The sequence below is a fragment of the Tachysurus vachellii genome, chromosome 9 (genome assembly GCF_030014155.1).
Source record: "Tachysurus vachellii isolate PV-2020 chromosome 9, HZAU_Pvac_v1, whole genome shotgun sequence".
Classification (NCBI taxonomy): Eukaryota; Metazoa; Chordata; class Actinopteri; order Siluriformes; family Bagridae; genus Tachysurus; species Tachysurus vachellii.
The window spans coordinates 6,634,536-6,661,606 of NC_083468.1; the positions used below are offsets into that span (position 1 = coordinate 6,634,536).

General features: G+C 41.8%; 1 protein-coding gene across 2 annotated transcripts in view; it reads right to left on the minus strand.

Moving 5' to 3' along the window:
* yap1 (Yes1 associated transcriptional regulator) overlaps positions 1-27,071 on the minus strand; it is a 35,905-nt gene that overhangs the window by 6,896 nt on the left and 1,938 nt on the right. Inside the window, exons 2-6 of one of the 2 annotated variants that reach the window (XM_060877492.1) lie at positions 26,751-26,986; positions 9,375-9,493; positions 8,153-8,266; positions 2,427-2,599; positions 275-408 (exon numbers count right to left, since the gene is read on the minus strand). In XM_060877492.1, coding sequence (XP_060733475.1) covers positions 275-408; positions 2,427-2,599; positions 8,153-8,266; positions 9,375-9,493; positions 26,751-26,986 — 776 coding nt within the window. The remainder of the gene's footprint in view (positions 1-274; positions 409-2,426; positions 2,600-8,152; positions 8,267-9,374; positions 9,494-26,750; positions 26,987-27,071) is intronic. The other variant, XM_060877494.1, reaches the window with a different exon arrangement.

Consider the following 27,071-nt stretch of genomic DNA (forward strand, 5'->3'; position numbering starts at 1 on the left):
TTTCTCTTAACAGCCACCGGGTGGCGCTCTCCTGTTATTTGTGATATTCTGCCTTGTCAGACAGGAACTGACTCACTTTAGCTCTACCGCTCTATGCTAAAGAAGTGCCAGAAAATAATCAATAACAGATACAAAGCCTTGAAATTCTCTGATTGTTCCTACCTGTTCGCAAGACTAAGAGTAAAAGAGTACGTTATTCAGACGCTCAACGGTTATTAATAGCGAGCAGCTATATGGAGACTGTCCCACAGTCTAAGTCTGCTTTTATCCTCACCTGTTGAGGAAGGGGTCTGAGCTGTTTGTGGTCATGCTGCGGCCGTCCTGTCCCATGCCAGGGGACGACACCGGGTTCTGAGTGCCGCTGTCCTGCTCCATGCTAGTGGGCAGCTGGTTCCTCAAAGCCAGTTCCTACACACACACACACACACACACACACACACACACACACACACACACACACACCATGATTAAGCTGTTAAGACCTGGAGCTGTTAACTCCTTCATAAATTTTAAAAGGTTAAATAAGGCTTCATCCTTAACCAACCAAGCAGTGCTTCTTTACATTCATGAATTAATATGAATACAATATGTGATACGTGATATAACACGTGTATACTGTATCCAAGTTCAGTTTAATGGATCGTTTCTGTTTTTTTTAAAAGCCTGTGAAACTCAACGGTTGCTGATGTAATTCAAACTTGTTACTAAAATCAAACCTACAAGTTCTACAAGGGGAAAAAAAATTGGCTTTTGTTTTGTTAGCGAACAAACAATACTGGTTTTACCGTAGCCTGTATGTAGAAGCAGAATGGTGTTAACAAAAAAAAAAAAAAAGCGCTTCACCCACAAGTTTTTCCTCCAGCCGATTCCTCTATTACCCTGCTGAATGATATTAAAATGCCCATCCCAGGCGACGTGTCACAAGCTACAGATCTGGTTCTCATTTGTCAAGAGATTGTGAAAGTCACTTTCTGTAAGCGTCCTCTGTGATTTTATGGCCTTGGCCCAACTGGGTGGTTAACTGCACGCTGCTGAGGTGTGTGTGTTTATTGCGTGCCATTATGTGTAGTGTAGGGCACAGGGTCACTTTTTTTTTTTTTTTACTGCACACTTCCTATGAATGATGAAACGTGAATGACAAACGTTAAATAATGAATCAGAGAAACAGGAAATGATCAGAGTTTCGTCAGTTTAACTCGTTTAACAAGAACATCTTGAATAAAGCATTTATACATAAAGTCACGTGTTTTAGGTAAATCGACATCTCGTGCCCTTTTGTGACGGCATCAGGCTCGGTCTGACTTCATTAGGGATCCGCTTCGGGCTGAAGAGTTCGGTTTGTTTAGTTTGTGTGTGTGTGTGTGTGAGGTTCGCAGATCTAAGTCAACACACTGTTTACATTCCAAAGCTGCCCCCCTTCAACTCTCCCGGCTCCGAGCTCCTTGTCCCCGTCTGGCCCCCTTCACTACCAAGTCTCGTCTTTTTCTTCCGATCCCTGACCCCTCTCAGTCACCCCAACACACACACACACACACACACACTACACCACACCACACAAGAGTGACTTGTATACAGTGCACACACACACACACAGAAAATCAGGACAAAGCTTATACATTTAACACATATCAATGTATGATCTTAAAAAAAAAAAAATCATATTTGACAAGGAATCAGTCCAAAAATGCATTTTTAGGCCTCTTTCAAGGTTGAGGTCATTGTTTTCCTTACTGTCTACTCTTTTTCGACCTGTAAATATACTGTAAATGTAAACATGTAGAGTAATGCAGAGGGCAGAAGATCACCAACATGGTGAAATGTTCCAAAATAAAACATCCTGAGTATATGGATGCTGTGATATCAGAATTTTGGGGTTGAGGTTTTTTGCGTTCACACGCAAAGTGTCTGATTTCAAACCGTTTCCTGTAATGTAAATGTGGGATGAAAAAATATATAATATTATAATATATCTGTATATAGGTGGATGGGCCCTCATATTCTTATCGTGCTTCCTTATGGTAAAATGTGTGTATGTAATGTTTAGCATGGGATTCTCCGGCTTTGGATGCGATCTGACAACCGTGATTATTCTCTCCTCCGTCTTGTTTAACTGCACTTTGACTTCAAAGGACAGAAGCTCCGCCCAGCCGTTTCCTATTGGCTGATACGTGAAGCATCAGAATAGGTTTTGTGTAAAAGTTGAACTAATGATGAAGTTTAATTTGCTGTGTAATGCATTAGTGCGTGCTCTAATTCTTCTAAATCAGTGGTAGCCAGTGTGTTTTTGATGGAGACCAATCTGTTCGGGTAAACTCGAGTCATGTATAGCTTGGTACTGAAGGGGTGTGTGTGTGTGTGTGTGTGTGTGTGTGTGTGTGTGTGTGTGTGTGAGAGAGAGAGAGAAAGAGAGAGAGAGAGAGACAGACCTGTGGTCTAGGGCGGAGCAGCTCCTGGTGTTTAAGTCTCAGTCTCTCTTTCTCCAGCTGCTGCAGTCTCAACTGGCTGTTCCCTCCCATGACGGGCGGGTTCTGGGGGCTGGAGGGCAGCTGGGTGCCCTGTTTTACTGGAGCACTCTGAGTAATTCGCTGCTGGTTCAGAGCTACACAGAAAGACGAAAAGAAAACAAAAAAAATTTTCATTTGAACTTTTGAACTGTATTTCTCCGGTACTAATGATACACCAGACCTAAACCTTGTCTTATTATCCACATATTAAAATAATTATTACTGTTGCCACACCAAATCCAAAGCTTTAACCTCATGCAACCCAAAAGAAAACGTCTGGAAATGCTTAGTTTGTTTTTATTTGGAAAACAAAAAAGGACTTTTCCTCATAGCCACCAAACACCAAATGTCCTGACGTTCAAATGGTCTGTGATTTAAATGAAAAAAGGCACCTAGAGATATTTCCCTTAATACAGTATAATGGCTGCATGATTTTCTACAGATTTAACAAAGATTGTGTAGTACACATGCACAGTCAGGGTGCCTGCAGGACTGGGTGTGTGCAGGTGCTCTTTAACGACTGGTGTGGACGTAAACTCTGGGAACCGATTTAATACATGTGAATGAGGTCATGTGTATTGCAGGAGACCTCAAATAGCTGAAACAAATGGTGCTGATTGTGGGAGGTGTTACTGTAATCAAACCGGCGAGGATCCCTGTTTACTTATGCACCCGAGCCACCAATAAAAACAAAGAAGTGATGACACTGGCGTTGTCATGCAGGGGAGCCCCGCCCTCCCCCCTCCCTGGCCGTCCTCGTCACCATTCAATCAGTGTGTGTTTACTTGCTCAGGCTTGAATGAGTCTCTGCTCTCCTCTCTCCATGGGAATCAGATCGGAGCCTTGACACACACACACGAACACACACACCCCTCCCCCATCTTGCCAGAGGCTGTATTACTGTGTGGGAATGTTGTGAGTGGTACAGCCAGAGTGTGGGTGTGCTTGCAGGGGTGATAAATTGTGTGTGTGTCCTTTCATACCCTTATCTCACACAGATATGGGTCTATTGAAGCAGAACCGTGTGCACTACAGAGTAAGTTATTCCCAGAGCAGGAGGGAACACAGCTAATGAGCTGTTAATCTCAAACCTGTTGCTTCTTGCCCACCGGAACGGGTACATTGTGTAAAGTTTGTGAGTGACATATTTTAAAGACAAACTTGTAGACAAAATACACACAAAAATACACAATGCTTAAGTATGGTTGGAGATTTGGGACCGTCTGCTTGAAAGCATCGGTATACGTTCGCCATAAATGCGGTTAAGTCTGAGAGAACAATGTTCAAGCTACTTTTATGTCAGATTTTAAATTTATATTATTAACATTAACTTTCAGCAAAATAATGATTAGTCTTTTCAAATTAAACTAAAGCACTAAAACATATTTACGATCATAATTAACTAGCAGGCGAGCTTAGGACATGGGTTCAGTGGCTAACGAACTCCAGGTACGGCATATATTAGGTTTCGATGGGATTTATAGCTTGAGCCTATTTCAGAAATTTACAGAACTCTGACATAACACACCCTGAACTTTATTCCACAGTACCATTCTGTCTGTTTTTAACCAGAAAAATATTAATTGTGTGCTGTAGCAATAAATTTGACCCAAAAACCTTGCATAATGTCTGAATTAGCAGTCCAAAGAGAGTTCATTGACATGTCTTAATTAAATATATAGGAAATATGGAAGCATATTTGTGGTTTGTGTTAGTGGTGGGCTGTGAGATTATTTCTACAAAAAAGGGGGATGGAAAACACTGATCTAGACAAAGACTCTATAAATCAGACAGATAAAGCAAAAGAGAGAGAGAGATAAGGGCTAATGCTATCTGTTGTTTTGTGTTTTTCACGCTCATGTGGAACACATTGCAGGAGCTCTTATCAGACCTCCATCCTTCACCAACACCAACAGGATCATCTACATGCAGGCAAGACCCTGAGCAAGCCAGGAAACTATCGGAAACGTTCGAAAAGAGCAAAACAGGGCACGTCCCCTTTGAAGCCTCTGCAAATATTTGCAGGCTGTCCAGTTAACACGTTTGTTCTTTCAAGCGTCCAGGCTGATAAAGTTTTAACGGTGGGAGAAAGACTGAGAGAAAGAGAAGCTTCTCTCTGTATAACTTCACTCTCGCTCTCTCTCTCTCTCTCTCTCTGTGTATGGAAAACAAGATCAAGATGGCTGCTATATGGTCTATAAACATTATATTACTGCAGTCCTGAAAAAAGATGACTCAGATGTTTCAGATCTTTTCGCGTGCACATAGTGAATGCATCATGCTGAAGTCACAAATGTTAACCATTAGCACATGTGTATTTGAACTGTTGGCCTGTGTCAAGCGTGCAGCCTGTGTGTGTGAGTCAGGATTAGCTCATAGCAGAGTTCTGGAAAAGATGAGAGCCTCATAAGAGAGTGACATCACTCAGCACCAGGCGACAAGGTGCCAACTCCTACACTGAAGTGCAGGCGGAAAAAATAACAGCCGACAACCTGATAGCCTTCTAGCAGCACAGAAAAAACATAGCAGAACGACTATGCGTGTGTCTGCTTGTGGCCTCATCTGTGGCTTCTCTCTGTTTGTGCTCTTTGCAGACAGAGTGTGAAAAACATGAAGGCTCCATTTGGGAACATTAAGTCCAGGCCAATTTGTGAAGCTCCGCCTCCACCGCTCCTAGCCACTCTGGAGATTCCTGTAGACGCATGTCGGCCTGCTAACTTTTCTTCTGTTCCTTTCTCTCCCTGTTCCCTTCCCCCTTTCTGTGGGCCTGCCTCAGTCAGTCCCTCTTTGTACTCCTCCCTCCCTCGTTTTCTGTGTCTCTCAGTGAAAAGGCCTGGAAGAGATTAGGTGCAGTGCTGCAGTATAAAGAGATCTGGCTCCGACTCAAGTCCGTCTGCATGTGCAGCAGAAAAGCGTCCTGCCTGCTCTGGGCCTCATTTTGGGGGTTGTCAGGGGAGGGTGGGAGTGAGAGAGAGAGAGAAAGAGAGAGAGAGAGAGAGAGAGAGAGAGGTGGGGAGAGAAGAGAGAGAGAGAGAGAGAGAGAGACAGAGAGAGAGAGAGGTGGGGAGGAGGAGGACAGAAAGAGTGAGAGAAGGGCAAGAGGCAGAAAGGAGGGAAAAAAGAAACAGAGAGAGAAAAAAAACAAGAAGCAAGAGATAGAGGGAGGAAACATTACAAAAAGAAAAGAATGACAGTGGATCCTTCTACCATGACTTCTCAAAAATATTTCTTTTTATCCCATATTTTATTATTTTGTTCTTTCCTGTTCCTACCTAACTAGTTCTCCCCTGCATGCCAGCTATCAATCAGGGAAGGTAACATCAATATAACACATTCTTCAGACTGAACCAAGACACAAAACATGCCTCCACCCCACTCACTAGAAACACAATTTAAGAAATAACCACAAACAGAAATTTATTACATATTTGTACAGGTGGTATAAATCCAAACACTTAAGATTTGCTGTAGATTTACCTCAGAATCCTAGCAAACTAGCTAGGTAGAGTCAGACCTACAGGTCATCTTGTTACAGGTTCACTAAACTAGAGCCACAACAAATACGTTGTTAATTAAACAACCAAGCCCCCAAACAGTCTTTCATATTTTCTTAAATTATAAGAGAAATTAAAAACTCAAAACTACAATGTAAAAGGTTGGACAAAAAAAACAGACATTAGCTATCTGGCTAACAACAGTAGCTCAATCAGTGCAGCTAGATACAAACAATAGCTAAACTCAGTTTTAACAACTGATACAACATACAGTATAGAGCAAATATGCCAAACTTTCAATAGTTTTGGATATTATTATTAACTATTAATATATTTTAAATAACGTGAATTGGCCACTGTCTGGATTATTTGAAACACAGGTTAAGTTTAAATACCCTTCAAAAGAACTTTTTTTTTTTGTGGATCACTCAGGAAACTTTTCACAATTGTTCCTCAATAACTATGGCCTCAGATTCTATCTATAAGTCTAAATAATAACAAATCTTAAATGCACTTATATGCATTTCCAAATTTCGGTATTCCATCCTTCGCTAGTCCTAGAGACTTGCATGGTAAATTTAGCATGAAAACCAGCACCACACTACACATGCTCCTTCATCTAAGAAAGTGGTATCCAGTAAAGAACTTATTCCCCTTCTCAGTGCTCTCATGCTTTCCCACTCTGGCTCTACTCTCTGCCCTTCACAATACAACTAATTCTGGGGCACACCAGACACATACATTCAAGACTTATAAATCTTCAAAGAGCTAAGAGTTTCAGAGCTGCGTTTTGGTCTCTTAGAGGACGTGGCATGCGCACACACCATTTTCCACTTTTCCCATGAAACCACCTCTATGAAAACACTCACTGTAACGTCAACACAGACGTTTTACACAGAAAATGGTTGATGTTGCACAGGTTTAAAACAGAGAGAGAGAGAGAGAGAGAGAGAAAGTGGGGAAAAAAATAAGGGAATGTTTTTAGAATGAAGGGAGAGCACTTCCAAGCGTGAGTAACTCAAAGTGACATAAGCAAAAGCCTTCATCTCTTTGTGAGCCATACGGATGGAGAGGATTATAGAGAGTGGGAGCGAGAGAGGGAGTGTAAGGGCAGGGAGGGGGGAAAAGGACAGTTTTTTAAGACCACCAATGATGCCCAATGTACCAACAGTTTACGAACCTAAAACTTAAAAACATCTGGTGTGGTTTAATTAGCAGGTAGGGAAACTAATATTTAACTATTGTAACAGAGAAGAATAAAGTTTCTTTCTGCATAATTCAGAAGCATTAAACAGTATGTGTGCATGTAGTAATGAGAGTGTGAGCACGCACACACACACAACTGAGTCCTGAGTTAGGAGCGGGTTTGGCTAACCTCAATATGAGTCACAGGAAGTGGGAATACTTTCAGAAAAGTGTCTCTTTTACACACACACACACACACACACAGATAAGTCTTCAATCTACTAAAGGCCATCCATTAACTTAAAAAACATAACAGTCACTATGTTGTCATTCTAAACTGCGGGCTTGTGCAATGCTTGAAAGATAACGTTTAAATTTTCCTGTTTTTTTCTCCCCAAAAGTTGTGGCAATACACACAATATCAAGAATGCTGTGGAAATTTATCAAGCTGTTCCAAAACTATTATGTAGACCTTTTTTAAAATACAAATAAAAGACAGTGTTTTCAGTGTTTCTCCCAAAGCCATGGCAACTAAATCCTACTAGAAAGGAAATTTCTAATTTATCTGGCATGTTGACTGAGATGCCATCTTGTTAAGATTGGTAAGAGGTCCAAATAGGTCTTCCTGTTTAGAGTGTCAGGACTGCCACAGAGATCTTGTTCATCTGAGCACATACTTTACTGAACGGACTATACGGAATTTTGAAAAGAAAATTAGAAATAAAAGTCACTGACAAAACTATAAAAGTAATAATAATGTAGAAAACGCTGCCCCTGACAGCACACTCCAGCAGTAAAGAGTAATAAAGCAAGTGATTAGCAGACATCCCACTCATGATTTCATGAAATAAAGGAAATATTGGACCATAATTATCATGATATTTTAAGTTGAGTGACAGTGGTGTGTGTGTGTTGTGTAGTATTTCTTTCTACGAATGTACATAGATATAAAGCGTTCATAGCGCTCACCAAAGCGCGGGTCAAGCCGTGGGTCCAGCCAAGACGTTGTTTTATTCTTGTGGTTGATGTAGTAGATCTCTCCCTCTGCTGTGATAGCCTGCTCCCAGCCTTCGGGAAGAGGACCTGAGAGAGAACAGCTAGGTTAGAGATCGACAACCAACCACTGTAGATTCTGATCTTTTAGCTATCATGTTAGAATAGACTGTATATGTCATTCTGTTACACTGTGGAGCTTCTGTCACTAAAACAAATTCCTCGCATGTGAAAACATGCCTGGCAATAAAGCGGATTCTGATTAATTTATCCATAAACTTTTCTGTAGCATTTATCCTAGACGGGGTCACAGGGAGTAGGGAGTCTATCCCAGGAGACTCCGAGTACAAGACAGGGGACTCCCTGGACAGGGTGGCAACCCGCTGACGGGCATAATCACACACACCAATTTAGAGATGCCAATCAGCCTACATCACAACACATGTCTTTGGACTGGAGGAGGAATCTGGAGTAAGGTTAACCCCACTTTTATGAAGTATACTATAAACTTAAAAAAAAAAAAAGAACCATAACTGGGAAACAATAGCAAATGGCTAAATTACGTGATGAAAGAAGAGACTTCTGCTGCTAAAGATTCCTAAAAGGCACCATTATGTAGCTGGATGGAAAATGGGTGTTGTTGCAAAAAATGTGTGATTGTAACAAAATAAAAACGAAAACCTTTTAATGTCAATGTCAGCAAATATTGTGATGTGCATACTATATCATTAGTTTAGTAGTATCATAAAAAATTGGGAAACTAAATCATGATAATTATATCACAATATCCGATTATCATGTTGCCATCATGTCACTCATTCACCACCGCTCACACACAAGCACTCACCCGAGCGCACACACACACACCAGAATTAAAGGGATGAGGCATCCAGAATGATTAAGTGACCTCTGAAAGTTTTTTAAAAACACAGGGTGGAGACAACAAAGAACTTGTGAGCAGTAGGAGGCGGAGAAAGGAGCAGTGTGCTGACGTTGGGCAGGACTGGTCATGTTTTACGACTTCCAGATCTCCTCCAGGCTTTCTGATAAACATCAGCCCAGCATGTGCTACAGACACAAGCCTTACAACTCTGTACTTCCAAGCTTCCGTTTACAAATACATGTGTGCAGACTGCTTTAGCTCAGGTGCATCATAGCTTTGGGAAATGAAGTTTGTCTGTTTTCGTGTGGTGCACACCTGAGGCCGGGTTCAGGAGGTTTTGCTGCTGGACGGGGACAGGACTGGCTGAGTTTGTCTGGTTCATCTGGAGCATGGCCTTGCGAGGGTCCTGCCAGGTGGTTGACTGGTCAATGTGACTAAAGGAAGAGAAGAAAATGCCATTTAATAAAAGACACGATCATTTACTACAACTTATGTACTGCTTTAGTGCAGCTTGACACCCGTAGTGCAAATTCAGCACGCGTTAAAATGTGCTATATCAATATGATGGTGAATTCTCAAATCTTATTGGTCAGCTGGTGATTACTTTTCTTCAACAGCAGCTCTGAGAGTTCTGTTGGCTGTAATTCAATTGATTAACATTAAAGTTCTCATTCCGATGATGTTATAGTTTCTATAGTAACAACTAATTCAAAGAGACGTGCTCATGACATTGTGCGATGTTTATAGAAGGCTTCTCCAGCATCAGCATTTTACAGCGAGAACGAGCTTTCCTTTACATTTTGTGCTTTTTGTTTTATCAGTTAAATGACAAGCTGTTTTTTTTTCTTCTCATGTCTGAAGCCAAACATTTCAAGAAAGAAAAAAACAGGAGATGCTATTTGATGAGCAAAATGTGTCCTTGGAAACAAGGTGTACTAAATGGGCTCTGCAATAATGTTACAAAAACATTTTCTGCATGAAGTGAAGTGAAAAACATTTAAAAAAGTAAATGCAGCATGCAATTTAGCATCATCATTTAAGAAAGAAAGTTTGCTCCTCATTAGGCTTCTGATAATATTCATAAATATTGCAAGTGCAAATGCATGTTTATACTTTTCACACTCACTGGTAATGTTAACTTTAGCAAAGCTGATGAACTAGAAAGCAATTGCAAGTAAAATGTACCACACATTATATTATGCCAAAAGAAAGTTCTCAAAACTTTGACTAGAAGGTTGATTTGAAAAGCCAGGACTGCTAGAGAACCAATGGGGGGGATGTAATGAAGAGGAATGAATCCAGATTTCTTTGGGATGGAAAAAAAAAACAAAAAAACAAGCAGTCAGCGTCTGTTCCAGTCTCGCAATGACTATTTGTTTGGCTGGTGCCTTGAAGATGACATCATTCTATTTCACTTTAAAACAGTAGTTGGTGGAAAAACACTTGACATTTTCTTGGAAATTACGTCACAGTCTGGATGAAATCACAACTTTTGCTGTTGTGTGCATTCGGTGGTCATAATCGTTTCGTTTCATTAAAAAGAAATGGAAAGAAAAAGGAAACAACTCTCTAAACAGTTCTGCATACTGCTGTACCATACTCAAGAGCATGGTTTGGGTCTTGAGACCAGTTAAAATTGACGCATTTACAGCCTGCCGCCTGTGCACGCTGAAGCAAGTTGAACTCGGCTGACAGTGTGCTGGCGACTTGAGTCCATTTGTCCACTGAGACTAAAAATAGTCATGTTTTGGGAGCTCATTTCACAGATCCGAGTTTTCATTCTGGTAGGGCAGCAGTGAGATGAAGAGAAGAGGAGGAGGAGTGAGCAGCAGAGCAGAGTCAACTTTGGCCCAGATTACATGTGATCTGCTTATGAGTAGCAGACTGCAAGATCGCTTGAGTGCAACACAAAGAACTGAGCACCTTTCAAGGAAAAACCATCCCTGAAACACACTCCGGTGCTGACACACACATACGCACTTGTGTTTATTCAATGCCTAAACAAAGCCAGTATAGAGTGGAAGAGGGTTTGTGCCTTTTGGTCCTGCCTGGTTTGCATGGTGCCTTGCAGTTTTGTCACACTTAAAGGTTAAACAATGTGTTAAATAGTGGTGATACGAGGACCTTTTTAACTTCATATTTATTCTGACCTTTTCAAAAATATTTAAGACAAAATAATGACGCACTGGTTTTCTTTTCTTGCCGTGAGATCATTTTCTCTACAGAGAACACTTTACTCTGCCTGTGTGGCAGGGAGGCATTTCTAATTATTGCTTTGTTGGGACTTGCTGCTCGATTAAGATGGAAAGCTAATCGAGGAAAAGGGCTCCCTGGCAGGCCGGGCCTGTCTCATTCAGGCAGGGTCATGCCCAGGGCTCTTCCCAGCCAGTTCTTTCTCCTGCTGCCTGCTTCGCAACACTGAAGTGTCAGCCCATTGAACGATCTGGCGCCACTTTTCCAAAGCTTTTACCTGACAGACAAAGGCTCAGACAGAGCTACGACCCCGAAAGGCCCAACGCTATTCACAACGATCCCCTGCTTTCACCTCCGCTTCCAGTGCTTGCCTCTCGGGCCCTGATTGTGGAGCATTGACATTGAAAAATAGTGACGTTATGGTGGGATTCTAGCCTTTTCATGCACATCCATGATTACATGCCTACTGATGCTGATCTTGCGGCTAATCTGTACATCACATTTCTGTGTTTCATAAAATTAATTTACCTTACATTCCTGCTATTAGCTGTGACAGCATTGCACTGCACATCACACTGTATGCATCAGACAGTGTGTGACACTGCACAGGTAGTACAACATGATGAATAAATGAAGCTTCATAACAGCATTGTGCCCATTGTATTGTTAGCAAAAATAGCTAGTTAGTGGTACAGTTCTGGTACAATATGTGATCCATGCCCTGGATCAACAAATATTAGTCTTAGGTTGGTAAAAACAGAGATGTTATTTCTAAGAAATAATTTAAATAATATTTATTTAATAATAATTATTTAAAATAAATATTTTAATAATAAGTAAAAAAAAAAAAAATCAAAGTAAAACACCATGAAGCTCACAGGAGAGTCAGGAACATGTTAAGTAAACTAATTATTAATGAATTTATCAAACATTAGCTCTAAATGTTACAATTATGCTAGGTTGCTAATTTAGCAGTTGCCATTCATGTTCAAATTAAATTAAGCTGACCAGAGAAAGCTGTAACACTAGTGCTAGTTTACGCTCATAAGGGATAGCATCACACTGCTAGCCTGTAACTGGTCAACATGAAGTCTTTTATTAAAAAAAACTAAAGGTTCTAAAAGCTTAGCATACAGTTTCTGCAAACTGAACTGAAACCAAGCAAATCACATTTTGAGAATAGTGTATTTGCTTGCTTTGTTCATATTTATTCACGTTTATTGTGTTGTCTTGACCGGTCATTGCAGTCACTTGTACATAAAGGTAAACCTCTAGCTGCCTTGTGTCCCATAAAGAGATGGAGAGACAAAGAGAGAGTGAATGTGTAAGAAACACAAAAATAATGTATGTCAGAAAAGGCCATCTGACTCAGCACTTCGACCCCCCCCCCTCCCTCCCCCGCTACACCACCCATTTTCAAGACCTTCTTGTTTATGCTTTGCTGATCAAAGGCACTGCCAGAAACTCCCCCTAATCTAATCCCCCCACTGGCACACCAACCTACCCCCAACCACCACACACATCTACACAGAGCCAGGAAAACAGCCCAGCCCTCTGCAGATGAGGGCAACCGGGGCCTCTTGAGGAGGGTCATGGGGGAGGGATGACTGTCAGGAAAGAAAAAGAAAAGAAGAAAACAACAAGCGCGGAAGCAATCCCTCAGAACTCCTCTGGCTGAATGGATCGCTGTGGTCCTGTTACACTCTGTGTCACCCCGACCCTCCCCCTTCCCCGGCTGCCTGGAAACTATGACGGACAGGGGAAAAAGGGAGGAAGGGTGAGAGGGACAGAGGGAGGGAGGATGGGAGAAGAGAGTTTGTGTGTGTTAGTTTTAATTGGTGCACAGGATGTTGTGTGTTGAGATCTCCTCTCTAGGGTTTCAGGGTTAACCTAGAAGCAGGCAAACTTACACAGGTGGGCTTTATTAGTCCTAGGAGTATACACACACTTACTTGCACATACAGAGACATAGCTCCATATTAGATGTGTAAACCGCTGTCTCTGAGGCGCTGAACAGCCCAGACTGAGGCCCTCACAGGGACTGCAAAGTATGAGACACTCAAGTCCCTGAACTCAGCCAAGCATCTAATTCTGGCTTCCCAAAATTACATAATGCTCAAATTTGCTCTTTTTTCCCCCCTGAAACACAGAGCAGCATTTCAAGCCAAACCCTGAATCTAACTAATAACAGACTGAAAAACAAACAACGGCAAAAAAAAAAAGTCCTACACATGCACACGCGTTACACAACACAATGTGTTATTGTACTCGCTAATCCAGGAGTCCAGGCCAAAACCTTTATCGCTGTCTCACTATCCTGTCCTGCAAGTACATGCAGTTTCTCCAGCAGACTTTAAGCAATTCTGAACCTCAACACGACTCTTTCCCAGAGTGAGCAGAGTTTGGGAAAGTACCGGGAAATGGGAGTCGAACTGGATATCATCCAACAGAAACAATGGAGACACGTGGACGTATAGAAGTGCTTATCCTGCTTTCTAAGCTTCTGGAATTGGGGCACCCTGCTCTTTCCTAGACAACTATGGTTATTTTTAAACTCGTCTTGTGCTGCATTGTTTGTGTGTTGCTTGCACTTGTGAATTTATGTGACAGTAATAAGATAGCCAAATGCTAATCTCTTTTAAACCTCTGTGAGGAGCAGCCGAGACTCATTTGGACTGTTGGTCAATGAGCAACCAGTTCTACTCAATCTTTAGTGGGGTTATTGCAGACAGTCTGTCTGTTCACATACTGCAAACTAACACCTATGGCAACAGTATACAGTGATGTCTGGCAGGGGAAAAAACAGCATGTGCAATGGTTAATAGTCCCAGCTACATTTTTAGCCTCAGACCTTTCTGTTCACCAACTTGCTAAATGCTGTTATCTGATTGGCTCTCTGCATTTCTTTGCGTGTTTTTCCAATGAACATTTAAAATGCTGCAACAAGCTTTGTGGAGTATTCATAATTAATAGTCTGCAAAATCATGTCCTAAAACAGTTTTGGTTAAAGCAATTAGTGTAGAGCAAACTAAGGCCACAACAACTAATCAATAATAAAAGACAATAGTTGATGAATGAATTTCATTACAGATTAATTAGTCAATACTAAAAAGCATGCTTTGTTACACTTAATAGAACAAGATAGTAAGCAAATAAACCAATCATTTTCCACATTAGTTCCTACTATGAAGGTTTGCAGCATTGAATAATTCACTATTTTATGAACCTGAGACGGAACCATGATGTGTCCAATTACCTTTTTATACCAAGTTGCCAAGCAGACAAGTAGGCCAAGGTGGACTAGAAGAAAATACGAGTAGTTAAATGAAAAAGCCTGCTTGTCATTTACTTTGATTTTCTTTAATCAATCAAAGCTTATATTTGATATGTATATTTGAACCGTTCTTAAGTAACTGGTAATATAACCCCAAAAAACTCAGAAAATAAATCAAACTTCTGTAGTTGGTAGTCTGCCAGGTTAGGTTAATGGGTTTTTTAGCTTGGTTATTAACCAACAGCTCACTTGACACGAGAGGCTCAGTTACGCCACACATTCCTATTAAACCATCTCTGCATTTTCACAAGGGCATTGGCAATGACAGCCTAATAGATGAAGAACTGCAGAGGATGGTTGGCCGTTTCTAGACTGAAAAATGTAAACGAGAGATGGATTAAAGTACGGAACTCACATCTCCATATTTAGTGCATCCGAGTCTGTCCAAGTACACAATAGAGACACATTTAGAAAGAATTATGAGTGTATACACTATAATCTTAGACAACGCACCATGGAGTTGACTGTGTAGGCTAGAAACATCTCAAAACTGAATAGAAATGACAAATCATCGTATGCTAAGTCATGCCACGGACATACCGTGACAGGAACAACTGGCAATTTTAAAGCCTAAAATGTCCACCCAAAATGTTTTCCTCCTAATTTACAACTGTGAGCAGCAGTCTCATTCAATGCAGTGGTTATTTCGAAAAACTTCAAACTGCAAAGGACCTTTGACATTTCCTCATACGAAATGGATCCTGCAAGCTGAACAGTTCTTTGGTTTGTCATTCTAGAAGAAAATTATTATAGGGGTACTCATACAGACTTCCAAAAAGGACCAATGTCCATCTAAGGAATATCTAAATACTTCTATGTTTTTTAGGCAACCTTTACTAAGCACTACATGTGGTTAAATTTTCCAATGCACACTTCTTGCACTACAAGTATGCAAAGTACAGAGGTTGACAGGTAGCTTCATGATGGTTTCTTTAGCTACACGATGACAACACTATGTCAACATCTCAAAGATGTGTGGTCCGTTTCTCTTTTCACAGGCCTCGAAAAGAGCAAGTGGGACACAGAAAGAGAGCCTTGACCCCACAACTGTCTCAAACGGAGATTGAGTGAGAGATCAAACCCTAGAGCAGTGTTGGGGGGACGGCAGTGGAAAAGATGGAGGGGGGGGGGGGGGGGGGTTTAGGTTCTCTTTCCAGATGTCATCACCATGGCCTTTGCTAAGGAAATCAGTAAGCTGAGGGAGCTCTTGGGGATTGTGGGGGGTAGTGAGCTCACAGGATTGGGACTGGACCCACCCAGGCACTAAATACAGCTCTGATTGATGGCCCAATTATCAGGATCCTGTTTATTGTGCTGCTGTTATTTATAACAGAAAGGGGCAGAATGGGTGGGGTAATGGGGTGTTACTGAGGGGGAGGGAGGGGGCCGATTATGAGACTGCTAAAAATAACTTTCAATTTATTTATTTTTTTGTAAATACTAAATAGATATACTTTAAGTAGATCATGAGCCTTGCTGACTCCATCTATGTTCAGCCTGAGCAAATCACTCATTTTTAATTAAGATCTATACTCCTCAGATTCTGACTCATGATGATCTAAACCAGCCCTCAAATGTTCTGACCTCTGTGTCCTGTTTTCGGCTGTGAATCAGAAGAAAATAACAGAGCATGAAATAGCCCTTGCGGACAGACGAAGCCTACAATTTCTCCCAACTTCTGAGAAGCCTCCCCACTACCTACAAAAGCTCTTTGAGGAACAAGGCTTTCCTTTTCCTAACACCCCAGCAAGTGAAGGCCTGAGAATCCGAGGGTTTCCATCAGCAGGACATCATCAGCCAAGATTACCACATGACCCTGTGACCCTTTGCCCAAATTAGGTTTTTCTTTGAAGGCAGGCTCACATCATCCACTGAGCAAGTCTTAACGGTGGGACAGAGTTTGAAATGGACTCTGCACTGATAAGAGAGCGAGCAGGCTCTAGAATAAAGCAGGATGACACAGGAGCAATGTCTGAGAAACAGATGTGCCAGAACTATATTGATGTCTAGTTTAAAAGTGTCTTTTGCAGATGTTAACAATTCTGTATCAAATTAAAGTCTACAGTGAAGTTCAGTGAACCAAGCACTATTCATTCATTTTTTAGCGCTTATCCGAACTACCTCGGGTCACGGGGAGCCTGTTCCTATCTCAGGCGTCATTGGGCATCAAGGCAGGATACACCCTGGAAGGAGTGCCAACCCATCGCACGGCACACACACACTCATTCACTCACGCAATCACACACTACGGACAATTTTCCAGAGATGCCAATCAACCTACCATGCATGTCTCTGGACCGGGGGAGGAAACCGGAGTACCCGGAGGAAACCCCCAAGGCACAGGGAGAACATGCAAACTCCACACACACAAGGGAATCAAACCCCCAACCCTGGAGGTGTGAGGCAAACGTGTTAACCACTAAGCCACCATTGAACCAAGCACTATTTACCTCCTAATTTGGCCAATTTGCTAATTTCCCAACAGAGGTTGAAGGCACCAGCATGATCCAAGATGACGGTGCAGCAGTAGCACATAGCGGCCACTCTGACTACAATATAGTGCTATTTATTATTTTTCACCCGACTATTCCTAGTACAAGGACAACAGAGACAGATGTGTTTATTTATAAGACCGCCAGAAGTTAATACAGTACAGAAATCATGCAACAACCAACCTGCACAATGATGTGTTGGAAAGGCTTCACGACCTCAGCTTGCTGCAGAGACCAGGCCTCCAGTCCTCGGCATCACCTGATACCGGTGACCGGGAGAGGGGATGCCAAAAGCACAGCTCGAGGAAGCGAAAGCATGGTAAGTGGGTGGGTGTCCGTGCTAGGCTAAACACAATTCCTAGCCGGCTGGCTCTAATGTCCATTCTACTTTCAAATGTTTGCTCCCTGGACTACATCCGACTCAAATGCACTACACAGCAAGAGTTTAGTAACTGCTGCGCATTTGTTTTCACTGAGACGTGGCTCAGCGACAAATCTCCGGATGCCGCTATTAAGCTAGACAGGCTCACCTTGTTTCGTGCTGACAGAAATGCAGCTCTGTGCAGTAAAGCTCGCAGTGGTGGTGTGTGTGTTTACATCAACATGGAATGGTGCAAGAACTCTGTGCTTGTTTTTAGTTACTGTTCATCATTAGTGGAGATTGTGACTGTTAGATGCAGGCCATTTTATTTACCACGTGAATTCACTATGGTTTTCATTGTCGGGGTGTACATTCCCCCTAGCGCTACTGCTAAAGAGGCTCTATGTTAACTTTATGGGGCTATTAGCGAGCTGCAGAATGTTCACTCCGACAGACTGTTTATCATCTCTAAACTGGTTCTGAAGCAGGTGAAATCCTGGCCTGCAGGCGCCACCTCTGCTCTTCAGGTCTGCTTTGATTGCACTGACTGGAACATCTTGAGGAAGGCTGAAACCAACGGCGACTCTTCACTGACATTTTCAACATTTTTCTTTGCAGCACTGTTGTTCCTACATGCCTCAAGACAACCACCATCGTCCTACAGTGTCCTGCCTCAATGACTAAGGAACAGGAACAGCATCTTCAGCACCACCACACTGAGCACTGGAGCCCCTCAGGGCTGCATGCTCAGCCCACTGCTGTTCACCTTGCTGACTCACGACTGTGTATCAATGCACAGATCGAACCATCATGTTCAACGATGACATGACCATGGTGGGTCTCGGCGGAAAGAACGACAAGTCAGCATACAGAGAGGTGAAACAGCTAACTGCCTGGTGTAAAGCCAACACACTGTCTCTGAATGTTGTTGACTGAAAGAGATGGTTGTTGACTTCAGGAGAGCACAGAGCGACCACTCTCCACTGAACATCGAAGGATCCTCTGTAGAGATCGTCAAGAGAACCAAATTTCTTGGTGTTCATCTAGTGGAGAACTTCACCTGATCTTCCTGAGAAGACCACTGGCGTCTCACTTCCCTCCGGACATTTACATTACATGCTGCACCCGGTAAGCAAACAGCGTTGTGGATGATCCCACACACCCCTCACGCACACTCTTTACCCTTCTGCAATCTGAAAAAGGTACTGAGGCATTCGGGCCCACAGGGCCAGACTGTGTAATAGTTTCTTTCCACAAGCCATCAGACTCCTCAATAACTGAACTGAATCGAGCACAATACACCCAAACGGACATCAACTGTATGGACTGCACTGACCTACACCAAATACATACTCTTGTGATATACATCCATGTACACAGCAGCACCCATTTCAAAATGTTTGCTGTCTTTCACCTTTCAGTCGATTGCTGTTTTGCACAATACATTACAATACCTCATATAACTGCTGCTATAATAGTAATGTGTTAATTCCAGCATTTCTGCACATGCAATGTAGAACATACAGTATGTACACTGGTCGGTGATGCTTTTGTGTACTGTCTTTTGTGTAATGTTTTGTTTGTTTGCACTGTCTTTTTTCCTGCACTGTCTTCTTGTCTTTTGTCCTGCACTGTTTGCACCAGGTTGTACAGATGCACTTTATGTGGCAAGGACTAACTTTCTTAAGTCCTTAGCTCTGTCTTTGCTTTATGTAGCACCACTGTCTCATTTCACTGTGTACTGCAACAGCTATATGGTTGAAATAACAATTAAACCTTCTTGACTTCACTTGAGTTGACGTGCTTCCTCAAAGACATGAGAAACCAGCCGATGCTGATGCTCACGCTAACACTCAGGGCACGTGAACACCTGAAGGAACGTGTGAATCGCCTTCTTCCACATGCATGAGCTCCCTAATCGGTTAGCGTTACTCTGATTGAAAAGAAGGAAGATGAACGCCATCCCTTCATATACTAAAAGTTTGGCCATTTTTGTTCTCTTGGATTCCTGGTCATGGACGGCTGTAACATCTTGTGAGCTCCAAGAGATTGTGCCATTGTGTTTGTGCTGTGCCAGTTTAAATAACCTAAAGTAAATTATTATCATCAATCATAAGAATAGAGTTGCATCATTTGCCAGCATCTGGTAGTTTATTAGCTTTATTAAACAGGGTTTTTCAGCTAGTGGTGTCTGAACATACAGTCATCATACCATTCTGTAAATGCAACAGGCTCAAAAAAAATGACCCTGTGATCAGGATCCTATGCTAAAGCGAGACTCCGGAAAGAACGGTTCTTTTAGGGAACAGCCTTTTCAATCAGAGTCATGGAGTTCATGTTGTTATAGGGTTTTGTGGTTGTATTCGAGCTGGTGGTTGGGCTGAGATTCTGCTTACTCTGGTCCCATTTGCATTAACAACCTCACACTTTCCCGTTTAAGTGGCCACACAAACAAGCTCCAAATGGAGCCGGGGACAGAGCTGCAGATGGTTTAACACTCAGTGACCAACCACAGAGCATTCAGCTTTTAGTAATTACACTACTGAATAGTCTGCATGTGCTTTTATTGATGCTTAAAACCTTTTTCAATGGTTTATATACAAAAGTAGCATTGGCAATATTTATGATTGAACTATCAATAGAATCTAATAAAGCATATCAATTTGCCACAAATGTAAGAAACACACACTTGCCGGCCACGCAATGATCCAATCGTGCGGTAGCAGAGCAATGCATAAAATAATGCAGATAGATACCTGCAGGTGCTTTAAAAAAATCTGTAAAAATATGACACTTTTTTTGTCAAAATCTACAAAACTGCTGATTTTTGGTTAGAAAAAAAAAAGACAGATCCAGTGAACAGCAGATGAGAGACCTACTGTATAAGAGGCCTCGAAGGAGAACGATCAGAGACTTTCGAGATGAAAAGAATAGTATGATAACTAAAATAATCACTCTTTACAACAGTGATGAGCAGAAATTAATTCCAGAACATGAATCACAAGGAATCTTGAGACACAAGGCTTACAATAGCAGAAGACCGTGTCGGTTCCACTCCTGTCAGCTAAGAATGTGAATCTGAAAGAATGTAAAACTGAAACTAATGAGCTAAAGATTGGAAAAAGATTAAATGATGTTTCAGTGGACTCTGAGTGAATGGATATTCTGTTATTAGTGCTGAATTTGGGTGTGAGTACTAGGGAGAGCAACTTTACTAACAAATCTCAGTTTTAGTGCCTCTGGTAATATCGCAAACTTCACTTCACCTCTGTATGCGTGTCTGTGTTTATAGCTTGAGGCAAACCATTTGCGATGAAGCTCTAAAAAGCACGGACTGACGTTGAGTAACGAGTGTGCACACCGACCCGGTGGGGAATCCTTCGAGCAACACACTAACCTTTTCCCAGTTTGCAGGTTTAGCAGCTTCTGCATTTCCTCAGTGAACAAAAGTCCAAATGTTAACGACACTGGGAGGAAATAAGGGGGCCATTTTACTTTTATGGCTTTTGTGGCCACTGCGTTGGTGGCCTAATGGGTAAGAGATCACCAAGTCATGCTAATTAAAAAAACACTCCTCTCGCAGTTTACCCTCTACAGCCACGTCATCCTCACCTACTTGACAGAAGACTCAATCTTTTAGTTAGCAGGCTCACATGTGAGACACCTTACAAGATGGCAGATCCTTCCAGCAAGGGATTTTAAAAGCTTCAGTTTGCTTGCTTGGATATTGGCCCAGGAGCTTGTTAACAATTATTTGATGCTTTTATCCCTTTCATCTGGTTACCTGAAGGCTAGAAACTATCTCGCCATGTTTTGGCCTCATTTAGCCCATCATTTCAAGGAACAAGCTTGTACAAGTCACACCTTTTTGTGGGCTGATTAAGAACTGTTGGGTTTGGAGGTGGGGGTGTTAAGGGCAAGCGTGATTCCCATCAGAACAGCCCGCTCTGGTTTTAATACGACCACCGATGCCCTTATTAACCTCAGTCTCTAAATTAGGGGCCTTCATTAGTTTATGACCCTGGCCCGAGCACTTTTGCCCTTTTTCCCCTCTGTTTTTTTGAGGTAAGGAGAGTGGGGGTCCATCTCTCCCACCCAAAACGATCTCTAAACAGGCAGGCGAGAACTAAACAAGGCGACCCCCCACCCCACCCCCCCCTGCTCGCTGGGATAAATCAAAGCTTACAGCAAACTGCTTGGGGAAAAAGAGGGGAAAAAAAGGGACAGGTCAACATAGCGTGTTGACCTTTTCCCACCCTTCTCTTCAATGGGGTTTATAATGGAAGCTGGCAGACAAGTGGGGAGAGAGGGGAAAAGAGAGAAAGAAGAAGAAAGGAAGCTGATAATCCACTTCCCCTTATCTCTTTCAGGCAAACAGAAACCTGTGGCTGATTATTACGTTATACAGATGCTTTAATCTCGGCATCCAAAGGTCCTGGGTATCTGATGGGTGTCTAATCTCAATCACAGAGAGAATTAACACCAGGACTAGCATTAAAACTGAGAAAGGTTTGAACTTTGACCTATGCTGAAATCGAAATACATTATCTTCTGTTTATTAACAATCCACTGCAAAGTTGCCAAAACTGTTAACAAGGGAATTCTAGGAGGACGAGAAGAAAACATTTTTGTTGTTTTTCATCTAAAGTAAATATGTATAAACCCAGAACGGGATGCTGGGTGATCACAAGGTACGCATGTGCATTCACACCTAGAGGCAAATTCCGAGACACCAATCCACTAATGGACTTTAAGAGACAGGAGGAAACTAGAACATGCAAAACTCCACACCATAAGCTAGGCTCAGGGTCAAACGGTGTCCCCTGAAGCTGTTAAGCTTTCATTGCTATCCACTGCTGTAGCTGAAGTAGACGCAGTCGTCAGCTTATCTGCTATTGGTGCCTGGAAGCGACTGATCTTCACAGTTACACTAAATAAGAATAAAAAGACCCAGGCCTTTTTTCTTCTCACTATCTTTCTGTTTTTGCTCTCGGAAATCACTTGTACTACGTTAAGCCCTGCGTCAAGGCTGCGTCACAATCCACGCTTCCATTCATGCTGAAACGGAAAGCTGGCAGTCCTGATTCGAGTCACTAAGGCTGCGTGACTCACACGCGGCCGAGCCACAAATAGAACTCATCCTGAATGGTGTTCAAGACATCAAAGAGCAGAGTGCAGTCACACACACACACTAACACACACACTCTACTGCCATGTCCAACTTTTCAATTCTCAAGTCACAAAATTAAAAAAAAAACAAACAACATGAGCACATCAAATCTAACTAGTAACAGTTAAGAAGTAAAGCGTGTCATATTTACATGTAATAAATGACAAATTGCTGTAGTGTAAGATCATTAAAACTCTATAAACTCTTCACAATGGTAACCGTAAGTCACTTTGCATCAGTAGTTTAACAAAAAATATATTACTGCTTCCATAATACAGACTTCATTATTACTATAAGTAACAGATGTCTGAAAATGTTTCAGTAATGTAAAATTTGTAATATAATTTGCAATATTTGTTGTTATATTTGTAATAGAAATTTTTATAAATTTGCAAAATATGTACGATTTTAAATTTAACGTATTTAGATGCTAACAGCAAAGCAACAGTCCAGATTTTATGAATGTTTTATTTTTAAAAATTCTATATAAAGTTTGTGTTTGTTTCTTAATGGTATAACATCATTTCACCTAATGTTTTTTTTAACATTGTCATTATTTTTAGTGTTATTATTTGCCGTCCTCCCCCCCCTTTACCGAAATGACCAACTCGAGACGGTTGGACCAAACATGTGCTTTCTCCGAGCCGTAAAATGCCAAGCAATTTATCATCACAAACTGCTGCTCATGCTGCATCACAGGGCAGAGTAACACATTCACAGGAAAGTGCTCTCAACCCTCTTCCACATACATGAAGCTCGCAGAGCCCAGAAACAAAACAAAAAACAAACAAACAAACAAAATCAAACACTTTCCATCTTTTCTCCCCTTTCCAGTTTCACAGAGGTCACATGGGTGCAGACACTGAGGAAAAACGACAAAGCTGTTGACAAACTGAATCGGTGCCCTGTGGGAAAGTGAAGCACAAACAGAGCCGAGGTCAACGGCAAACAGAGAGATGAAGCAAACGCAGCTCCCATCTCTCTCGGATGCCAAACAAAAGGAGTGGAACGGAGAAAGAAGGGGAACGCACACAGGGGGCTGGCTCAGCTCTGTGACGCTCACTTGTGCATTCAGACACCCAAAGAGACAGTGTATAGAGATCAAACAATGCCCACACACAGACAGGGGACTCCCCGAGTGTGTGTGTGTGTGTGTGAGTGTACGCTCTTGAGAGACCCTTTTAAATATGGTTCCTGTGGACCTCACGTTTTTCCTCACACACACCGTTTTCGAGCCGAGTGTGCAGACGTTAAACCCTCGTCAGTGTCTGATGCACTAAGATTTGGGAAAATTTCCAGCCGTTAGTTTTGTGTTTTTTTTTTACCCCCCCTGCCTTTCCCCCCTGTTCCCCTTTTAAAGGAACTACTCCAAATGAAGCAGATGTCCTCCAGATGTTTCTCCTCCAAAACATCTGGGCTTCAAAAGCTCTCCTTTGTATCCCAGTAAATCTGAGTGTAATCACGTTCGGCCAGAACCGGCTGGTCAGATAGCTCGCCAAATTTTCAAACCGACGATTAACTTTACGTGCAAAAAAATATAAATAAGAGCGGACGTCCCGTGGAGATGTTCTGCACTCGTTGAAATCTTTTGGGGGTGGGGGGGGTCAGCTTATATGAAACTACACTGAGCAGTACTGGCAGTAACCATAACCAAGCCTTGCTGTTTAAAAAAAAATGCCAGTGTTCTTGAGAGAGAGAAAGAAAGAGAGAAAGAGAAAAAGAAAGAGAAAAATAATAACAAAACAAAAAACCATAAGATTTCCTGCTGCAACCCCATGCCCAGATGAGTTTAGCAGGCCTCTCTATCCTGCACTCACTCTGGTGGCTACACTAGTCCTTTGTTCCCATCTGAAACATGATCCTCCCACACACACACACACACACACACACACACACAGAGGAAGCCTAAGTACTGAGACTAGCAGAAAAGTTCTGACCTATCGCAATGCAGCTGTGTGTTTATAGACATCTAGAAATTCAAAGTAGTGTGTATCCCCTTTAAATAGAAATATAGAAATTCGAAGTAGTGTGTATTCCCGTTAACAATTTTCGTGGCAGATCAGACGTAGTGATACACTCCATCACATGAGCACTGAATGAAACAACTACTGGATTATTCGCTGTTATAGACAGTATTACTTATAGTACTAACTAACTTATTTATTATTTACAATAATAATAACATTGTTGCGTGATTCGGTGTCTTAAAGTTAGAAATGTTCACGATATGTACCTACTGGTGCATCCTTGTTTATAGAACAAGCCAAACGAAAACAATGAGACTAAATCCCACTAGTTTTCTTTCGTTCCTTCGTTTTTTTCATCTTTTACACTGTCAGCGGTTATTATGATGTAGTTAAAGAGAGCATATGGCTACGAGGAACGCAGGCATGCCGAGCCAAATAAAGAAATACGTAAATAATTGAGCATGTGGTGAAATAGAAAGTAGCTTCATTTAGGTTTCTGGTCAGCAATGCCATGCTGCTGTGCGTTTGATAAGTTGTTGTTTGTGGTACAAGTTACACACGTGGCAGCGGGGTTAGTAATATAACGTGTTTACAACTGTTGTGTATCATACAAAGAGTTTTGGTGAATCTGGAACAATCTCCAGTCACGGAAGCTTCACTCACGTGGCAGCCGTGTAAACTCTGTGTGGACAAAGACGCCATACGACAAGCCTGTGATTGGTCGTTACAAACGAGGTGGTGTCAAGCTGACTTATTCCAAGATGGATGACAAGCAAAGTCACAGGCATTTCTGGGTTAGCAATTTTACACTCTTAAGAAAAATTCCATTCACTAGGCAGCGTAAAACTCCACCGGATTCCAGTGTTGCTTAATTTGTAAGTTGCATACTTCCATCTGCGCAACATTAATCGTCTCCATCCCTTTCTTTCAAATAATAATACTGCAGTTCTCGTTCACGCACTAGTCACTTCACGTATAGACTACTGCAATGCTCTTCTTACAGGTATTCCCTCCAAATTGCTGCATAAGCTTCAACTGGTTCAGAATTCTACAGCTCGTGTTCTCTCTAGAGCACCTTATACTGATCACCTTTCACCGGTTCTCCAGCAATTGCACTGGCTTCCAGTAAAATATAGAGTTCAGTTTAAAATCCTGCTACTCACTTATAAGGCACTTCATAATCTTGCACCACAATACCTTACTCAACAATACCTTAGATCTTCATCTTCAATTTCTCTTGTGGTACCTCGGATTCAACTTACTACTATGGGTGCCAGATCTTTTAGTTATGTTCCCCCCCGCCTATGGAATTCTCTTCCCCTCGATGTTCGCAATAGCGAGAGCTTGTTGCCTTTTAAAACGCGTCTTAAGACTTATCTTTTTATACAGGCTTTCTTATAACATGTTTTATTGAGACTTAAATGCACTTTATATGTGTATGCTGTTTGTTTATGTGTTTTGACTTATGCAGTGACCTGTATATTGCTTGTAAGGTGACCTTGGGTGTTCTGAAAGGCGCCATGAAATAAAATGCATTATTATTATTATTATTATTATTATTAAGATGTGTACTTTTGAAAAAAGCAGTTTTCAATTCTCACAAGGTTTGAAAAAAAAAACTATTTTGCAGTTATTGTGATACGACCTATGAGTGATCGTGGAAATAGAAATCAGAGAAGATGAATCATTGGAAATGTCAGCAAGAGGTCAGCTTGGGCTTTCAGTTTTACACTTAATCACTCACCCACCTATCTACCTACACACACACACACCCGACAGCTCATCCCACTCTGGATCTGGATGTGTGAAAGGAAAAACAAAAACACATCTGAAAGCTCAACCTACTCAATTTTACTAGAAAGCAGAGGTGACCAATATGGCATATAGTTTAATAAGAACTTTGATATATTATTGTGAACACAAGGAATAAATAATATTTCTCAATGCATTTATTTTTGCTAAAAAATTTTTTTAAAAGCCTAGAATAAATTTAGATAAAGTAGATAAGTAGATAAAAGTACAAAAACAGGTTCTGAAAATTTGAATATATGAATATGAAAAAAAAACGTTATTATATTCATCAGAATAACCTGATCATATCAACATACTGGCCATCAGGAAGTGAGCACAAAGCCTGCAAAATCAGATAAAAAGCATCGCTGTAAACCACTCACTTAAGGAAGTATCTCTGGCCAGACGGGGTCTTGGCCATCTCCCAGCCTGGAGGCAGGGGCACATCATCTGGGATCTCGTATGAGGGCTGGCGCAGGTGCTGTGGGGAGGTGCCTGCCGGGGTCAGGGTGCTCATCGTGCCGGAAGTGACGGCACCCAGCTGCAGGGAAGCAGGCGAGGAGTGTGCTCTGACATGCTGTGGAGTAAGCGTACCGGCCGTGCCTGCATCTGTGCTCGCCTTGAAGAAGAAAACACAAGTCGCACAACATGAAATCATTACCTACCACAGAGACATGGGGGTTAATGACACAGGCAGGTAGAAG